At 38.9% G+C, this 8,067-nt stretch overlaps 1 protein-coding gene across 1 annotated transcript; it reads right to left on the bottom strand.

Annotated features, from left to right (window-relative positions):
• Window positions 1–1,623: 1,623 nt before the first annotated feature.
• On the bottom strand, window positions 1,624–7,837 carry IL2 (interleukin 2). The gene is made up of 4 exons (XM_072623905.1): window positions 7,289–7,837; window positions 7,123–7,170; window positions 4,301–4,438; window positions 1,624–1,951 (listed from the first exon to the last, which is right to left on the bottom strand). Exons 1-4 carry the CDS (start codon window positions 7,424–7,426, stop codon window positions 1,856–1,858), a joined length of 420 nt encoding a protein of 139 aa, XP_072480006.1. The 5' UTR covers window positions 7,427–7,837; the 3' UTR covers window positions 1,624–1,855.
• Window positions 7,838–8,067: the final 230 nt, after the last annotated feature.

Below are 8,067 nucleotides of genomic sequence, written 5' to 3'. Positions count from 1 at the left end.
ATTAGTTAATGATAATTTGCTAATTTAATTTAATTTGATTTAAATCGTGTTAAAAGCAAGCCCCTTTCATTTGTTTATAATGCCTTCCAGATGTTGTCCCCTTTTCAGAATGTTTTCATGTCCATCTTGTTTGGCCCTTGTGGGAAATCTGTGGGTTGCAGTTCCAGCCCCTATCTAGGCTGAACTGTGTGGATTGTGGGTGAGGGACGGCAGACTTCCCTAGCCCATTGTCTCTAGCCTATGTTTCCTATCACATCCTGCCATTCTCTGTGGGCATCTTGCCATCTAAATATTCTGTGTTGGGCCAGGGCGCTAGGCAATTGTTCTCATCTTGGGTTACATAAACTTGTTTTTAAAACATTTTGATAACTGTCTTTTCATATTACTGGTTTCTTCTGTAATCCTGTGTATTTTGTTTTGTGGATTTAAAAATATGATTCTGAGAAGCCCATTGGTTTCACCAGACTACCAAAGGAAGGGGTCCATGACACAGGAAGGTTAAGAACCCCTTGCCTGTAAAATAACTGGGATTTGGGTTGCAGAATGATGGCTGGCAGAGGAGGGGGGATCTCCAAACATCACCCCACTCCAGCAGACATCTCCCATCCATTCCTGTTATTTCAGCTGGTGTATGATGATGCAAGGCTTTTACCCTTCCCTAATTGACTCCTGTAGAACTCAGTGTCCTCATCTCTTCTCAGGTCCTCATCTCTCCCCCTGCCCACTCCTAGAACAACCAATAACCTTGCCGCCTCCTCTTCTCTCCTGTACTGTAATTCCTCTCTGCATCTTTTTAGGATCAGGGATCCTAGAATCATGGTGTCTAAACCCCTCATTTTGGAGATGAAGACACTGAGACCCAGAGAACGGAACAGACTTAACTGGAGTCATGTAGGCATTAAGTGTTTAAGGTCTTTCCTATTTCAAGTCCAGTACTTTTATCTGCTCAACCATATTACTTCTCTTGACTGCTTTCTCTTCTGTCTCAGAGGGTGAGAAATCTCTTCTTTCTCAAGGCTACCCTCTCTATTTGTACCCTAAATTCCATGCCATCTTGTTGCCTTTGTCAGGGATTGTGAACCATTTTTAAGTCATGAACCCCTTTAACAATCTGGTGAAGCCTATGAACTTCTCAGAATCATGTTTTTAAATGGATAAAATAAATACATAGAATTGCAAATGAAACCAATTCCATTGAAATACAGATGTAAAAAATGTTTTAGGTTAAGAACTCCTGCTTTAGATGTATGTCCCATCAATCATTCCATTCCCTTCCCCCACTTTATATCTCAAGCTTTAGACTTTCCCTCTGTCTTGGTTCCTTCCCTGATGCTTACAAACACACCTAGATCTCTGCCATCTGCAACCTTCATTTATCATGGCTATTCCCTTAAGTTTTTGTCTGATATCTTTACTGTCTCTCATTGCCAAAATCCTGAGAAGAAAACCCACTTCCTTATCCCTTACATATCCCAACTGGTGGAAAGGGAAATGGATCCATGTTTTATTTTAAAAGTTAATTTTTTTTAAATCATGGAATATTTGAGCATCTTCTATGTATTTAAGACAAATACACAAAGTAATCACACTTGTTATTATCCATCATCAGATTTATTAAATAACTTTACTGACCTTCACAGACATTACATTTAACAAGTCATAATTTAATAAATAATTTTTGAGATGATAACTTAAAGTAGTCTTTGAGCCCCTAGGGCTTACAGTTAGGATCATAAGATCTATTACATTCATTATCTGACGACTAAAATCAGTGGTAGTAAATGATAATAAACCACACATTCAGAAATAAATTATAAAATTTAAATATTTAAATAAATAACTTCATCCAGACATGTTAGTGCATGAATCTTTGGCAGACGGAAACAAATTCTTTAAAGAATCCTTCAATCCTCATCTTGGAGGCGTAGTGACACTGTGTTATTTCTGGTCCCTAAAGAAACACAAAAACAGAACAAGGAAATGTTATGTGATGCCTCTCAAGTGACTTTTAAATGGGCTCCTTTTTAGGGAGATCAGACCCTACCCAGTTCAGAACTGTTTCTTTTCAAACATTAAGCATTCTTACTTCAGGACCTTGAGCCTCTATGACTTTTGCGGTGTGGACATGCTTTCTCTGAAGTGTATCATAACCCCTTACAATGGAGTATACAGTCTTTGAAAGTTAAAACTACCGCTCCTACCCCCAATTCATCCCTTTGTAGCTGACCTGGTGATGAATCTATTCCAACTACAGTAGACAATGGACGTTCAGACAGACCAACATTAGGTCTGCAACATGTCAATAAGTTGACATGCTAGAGATTGTTACATTAAGTATGAAGTCTTCTAACATTTTTGAAATAAACTAACTTAAAAATCATGGTACTAGACAAATCTTGCTTCATTTTGTACTGTTCTCAAACTTGTACTTTACCTCTCTCATTCTGTACGTGTGAATTTTCTATGAATGCCTTCACACACACACACACACACACACACACACACACACACACACACACACACACACACACACACACACACACACACCTGGTTGTAGCTGTTCACTTTTTGTTGAATTGTTTAGGTGGTACATGTTCATTCTTACTCTACCAGTTTCCCTGAAGTTAGAGTGGTAGACCACTGAGCAAAAGCCTCACCTAATTTAGGCTGGATTTGGGGGTGAGGAAGGACAGTGCCTAGCTGCTTCTGTACCACTGGTCCCTCACCCAGTGCCTAACATAATCCCTAGAATTTTTGACCTCTGGAAGATGTGCTGCCCAGTGACCTTGTACTGCCTGCTTTGCTAAAAAAGAAAGACTTTATTCCTGCAATAAATAAAATTAACTGCCAAGATGAAAAGGAAAATACCTTGGTCTACAGTGGAGTGTAAGGGTGAGATTTTTACTCCTGCAGTTATAGCCAGTTACTAAGCTAGGAACATTACCTTACAGGAACCAAAAATAATATAATAAAGGATCCCGTTGGTTGTACAGTGGACAGAACTTAATAGAACTTAATGGATAGAATTTAAAATTGTGGTCCAATAAACCCACTGTATCTTTTTTTATTCCAGATTAATTGCTATTTGGTTATATCCCATGCACACCTTGTACTTGTGTATTCTCATCCATACTAAATTTAATTTCATTAGGTCTGGCTCAATGTGTTTAATTTTTTTAGATTATAATTCTCACATCTAGTGGTTAATGGAACTTCCTGCCTTTGGATCATTTGATAAGCACAGCATCTATGCTTTGATCCAAGCCAGTGATAAAAATATTAAATAGCCTAGGGCTAAGAATAGACCCCTGAGGTTCTCTACTAAGTCATGCTTCCTGTTTGTGTAAAAGGACCTTAGGATCTTGAAAGCACTGCTGGGAAAAAAACTTCTATTGAAACCATATTTATACAATCTGTAGGTGACTTGGATTCTTTTTACCTCCTTTTGGGCAACCTCAGTGTCTTTTTGTAGAGGGGAAAGAAAACTCCTAAAAGTAAGATGGCTGATGGCAGTCTCTGATAAATAGTTTGGGGTAGAAAAGGTTTAAACTGTTAAGTAAGATTAAATTTGTCTACTTTCCCTAAATTCTCAGTTTTGAGCTGGTATTATGCCTGACTAGGGGTAGCTAGGTGATGTCATAGGTTATCTTTTTGAATTCAAATCCAGTCTCATCCACTTACTAGCTGTGTGAACCTGAACAAGTCACTTCATCCTGTTTGCCTCAGTTTCCTCCCCTGTAAAATGAGCTGGAGAAGGAAATGGCAAACCACTCCAGTATCTCTGCCAAGAAAAACCCAAATGGGGTCACGAAGAGTCAGGCACGACTGAAATGACTGAACAACAGGCAAAAATTATCCTTGACTTTCCTCAGGTAGATATTGAACATGGGCTGTATTCTTTGTAATCCTCAGGATGGTGTTACTATTGGTGTAGGCGTTAAAGCTGGTTAGAACTCAACAAGTCATTGAGAGGTCCCCGACATAATCTGTAGAAGGGAGCCCTATCTTTTATACTTTACTTTGAGCTTATCAGCCAGAACCTGAAGGTCCCAAATATAATGCCACTTCCAAGATTTCTCATTAAAAAAATTAATTTCTCATTAAGTAGTTAATTTTAATCATGATTGTGAGAGTCAAATATACAGGTGGTGTGTCCCCAAACACCAAAAGGGTGAATACCTCTTAATCCTATGTCACAACACTAGTCTAGACTATTGTTTAATCTTGCAGTCTTTAGGATATAATTCTTTTCTCTTGTATTAAGTTTGAAAGAAATAAAAAAAAATAATATCCTCCTTACCATTAAGCTATTAACAGTCACATTAATGTTGTTGATGTATTCCTGAATATTCTGAGCATCTTTGGATTCATATTTCAACGCACCAGCCACAGGGTTCAGTTCTTTAGTGAAACACTGCAGATTTTCGATGCTGCTGGTCTGGAGTCAAAAGAGTGAGAGATTCTGTAAGCCCAGGGAGGGAAAAGCTGGGTATGGAGAATTATCCTGATCCCCTCTCCAGAGGAGCAGGCTAGGTGGGTTTTCTCCCTTCCAGGTACTGAAGATGGATTGTAGTATAGGAATGAGGCCAGGTTTTGTTCATGCAATTTTACATATAGCTGTGGTCCTGTCACATATAACCAAGTGTTAAACATTTCTTTGTTTTTATTGCTACATTTTTCTCCAGCTGCATCCTCAAAACACATTATATGTGGAAGATTCTGAAAGAACTTGCTTTAAACTTTACTTTCAGTTTTCTGTTAATACTACTAATCTGAGATTTACATAGTGCCTTGTCGTTTACCAAGCACTTTCATATGTAGGGGGCCTTTAGGTGGCACAGCGATTAGAGTGTCAGAGTCAGGAAGATCTGGATTAAAATCCAACCTCAGACCCTTATTGATTGTATCACCTTGGGCAAATCTCTTAAGCTGTGTCTGCCTCAGTTTACTCATCTGTAGTGTGAGGATAATACTAGCATCCGCCTTCCATGGTTGTTGGGAGGAGAAGAACTGTGATGATCTTTGTAAAGTGTCTTGCAAAGCTTAAAACATTATGTAAATGCTAGCCTACGCACATCTACACACATTTACACTAACACTTCATTTGTCTACATGTCTATGCATCTATATCTCTGTCTAGTTCCAGACAGCAACTGTGAATTGGACAAGGGTTGATCTCTTTCTTTTTTTTTTTTTTTTTTACAAATGAGAAAATTAATTTAGAGAGCTTAAGTGACTGATTAAATAAAGGTCCTAAATATGAGACTGGAGCCCGAGTCTTTGGACCACAAGATGGGTTCTTTCTTTTATGGGAGAGTAACCATGATAATATTTATAAATTGTTGCACTTGAGCCTCACAACCTGTGAGGTTGGTGCAATGATTATTTCCTTTTTAAAGATGGGAAAACAAACTGAAAGAGGCTGAATGACCTGCCCAGGGACCCGCTGGGCTGTTAGAGTAAGAAGCAGAATTGGAATCTGCATCTTGCTGACAGGCCAGTGGTCTCTGTTTTAGGTTGTTAAAATTACTTCACTTTTTAATGAAATACTTTGAAGCCTTTCTAAAACCTTTTGCTCAGAGGAGCTTTCTAAGCTCTCTGTAGTTTGATTGCAATTGACCTTTTCAGACCAAGGCCACATTACACCCCTTTATGCAGCCTACGTTCAAGTCAAACTGGCCTCCCAGCAGTTAGTTCCCTGAACATGGCTTTCCCCTCTTTTCCCATCTCTGTGCGTTAGCAGAGGCAGCCTTCCTGCCCAGAGCACATCCCGTCTTCACCTGGGTCTGGCCTATTTAGCTTCATTACAGGTGAGACTCAAGTCCCATCAGAGGTAGCTAGGTCTCCTAGAGGCTTCAGGGCAGGCTTTGGAGACAGGAGGACTCCAACATGTTCAAACCTCATCTCTGATTCTTTCTAGCTGTGTGACTCTGGGCAGGTTCCTTTATCTCTCCCAGCCTCATTAATATCATTTGTAAAATGAGAATGACAATAACACCTACCTCACAGAACTGGGACAATCAAATAAGATTCTATTCATACACATGTGTGTGTACACACCTGTACAGAGACATATGCATGTATGTGCGTGCACATACATGAACGCATATATGTGTACATATATGCATACCTCTACGTAAATATAAGTGTATGTCCTTGTGGAGACAGATGGAGCAGGGGAAGGAAGCGATCACAAGATTTCTTAACTTTGTTGAAATCTTGGATTCCTTTGGCAATCTGGTAAACACAGAGAAAGTACACTTCTGAATCAGCAAGAGGGTGTCCTCCCCTGGAGTTCTTGATCTGGATGAGATCACAGGCCCAGTCTCTACCCTATTTGCTGTCTCCACACAGAATGAGAACCTGGCTGGTTTCTGTGTTCTCTGTGAAGCTTTGCCATCATTTGATATGATTATCTATGAATATGTATGTCCACAGATAGATCTGTAGAGATCTGTCTGTCATTTCATTGGTATGGGTAACACTGCACTGAAGGAAACCCCTTCCTCTAATACAGATCAGCAAACTTCTCTAACCTATGACTGGCCCAGGGTTACTCAAGTTGTGTGTATCAGAGGCTGATTCAATTCAGTGTTTCTGACTCTTGTTGGGAGGATGGGAGCAGTAGGGGGTGTGGAGTACACCTCACTACCCTTGAGTAATAATGATAACAGCTGATGCTTATCCAGGACTTTAAACTTTGCCACCCACTTAATACATCTGATCTCCTTTGACCCTTGGGTCCAATACAGTACTATAATCAATATGGATTTCCAGTTTTGAAAACACATTTTTAAGCATTTATATAATCTAAAACACAGAGTTATCTATTAGAAAATAAAACATTGCTGCAAAAGAAAAGCAGATGTTCTACCTCATTTTCTTTTTCAATTTATGTGGGGTGGGGAGAAGGTATAGAGAAGTGTTATCTATCTACCCAACTATATATAAGCCTAATTTGATTGTTTTGCGTTTAAAAAGTACAGAAAAATTTTTTGACACATTCCCCTAGACCTGACTTAAATCTTAGATACTAAAGTCATCAGACTGCAAAAAAATTCTACTTCCTAATGATCTTAAATTTGAAAATCTCCAAAATTCAATATGCAAAATGTTACTTACATTACTTGGGATGTAGAGTTCATACTTCTTCATCCTTTCTGATACAATCTAAGGAAGTAAAAGTAATTAGTCAATTAAGTTAATAATGTCATTAATAAAATGAACACCCCATGAGAATGAATTCAGTACAATATTTTTAGTCTTTAAAAAACAATGAGATACTTACCTTGAGTTTGTTTTGGACCTCCATTAAGTCACGTAGTAAGTACTGCAGCACAGTGGTGGGAGGAGGCAATGTCGGTGCCCCGTTGGCAACCAGAACAAGAGTTAGTGCAATACAGGACAAGAGCGGGACCTTGTTCATCGTGTCAAGAGCTCAGTAACTTCAGGTTACTCTGGGTAGTGATTAGAGAGTGGAATGGAAGTCTCTAAATCAGAGGGACAATTTATATTCTTAATTCTGGAAAAAGTATCCTGGGGGTGTTAAAGAATTTTACATATTACACATTTTCAAAGGCCTTTCTTTACCTGTGTGGCAAGAATCATCACCTTTCATTTTCCTCTTCTGATGACTCTTTGGAATTTCTTTGAACCCTCGTAAGCACTGACTGAATGGATGCGGTGAAATCCGTCTTGGTTACTGTAGCCCACATGAAGTGGGCTACTTAGCTGCATTTGAAGTTTTCTGCATGAACCAGTTTTTCCTCCCCTTTTGTTAAAGGAGTTCCAGAGGTTGCTCATGAAAATTTTCTCTTTGTCATAAAACCATGCCGAGCAGCACCTTTCAGTGGACATGTGCAGGGGGAGAAATATAAACAGATAAACAAAATAGAATTTTAGATTTGTTGATTAAACAGGAAGAATATTGGTTTCCTGTTTTAGGGTGGTTTTGCCTTTCTTTTACAAAGACTGAGCTAATGCCTACAAAGTGATGTGAGCAGAAATTACTTGTTCTACACAAACGGGGAACTAGTGACATTTCAGTCTATAAGCTAAGCATGGTGT

The sequence above is a fragment of the Notamacropus eugenii genome, chromosome 7, assembly GCF_028372415.1.
Source record: "Notamacropus eugenii isolate mMacEug1 chromosome 7, mMacEug1.pri_v2, whole genome shotgun sequence".
NCBI lineage: Eukaryota > Metazoa > Chordata > Mammalia > Diprotodontia > Macropodidae > Notamacropus > Notamacropus eugenii.
This window is presented reverse-complemented; position numbering and strand designations above follow the sequence as displayed.

Bases quoted from the DNA above. Each gene is read 5' to 3' on its own strand.
- IL2 (XM_072623905.1), bottom strand. From the start codon at position 7,426: ATGAACAAGGTCCCGCTCTTGTCCTGTATTGCACTAACTCTTGTTCTG. The intron at 7,171-7,288 runs GTAAGTATCTCA...TTACTTCCTTAG, and splicing joins AGGTCCAAAACAAACTCAAG to ATTGTATCAGAAAGGATGAA. The intron at 4,439-7,122 runs GTAAGTAACATT...TTTTGACTCCAG, and splicing joins AACTCTACATCCCAAGTAAT to ACCAGCAGCATCGAAAATCT.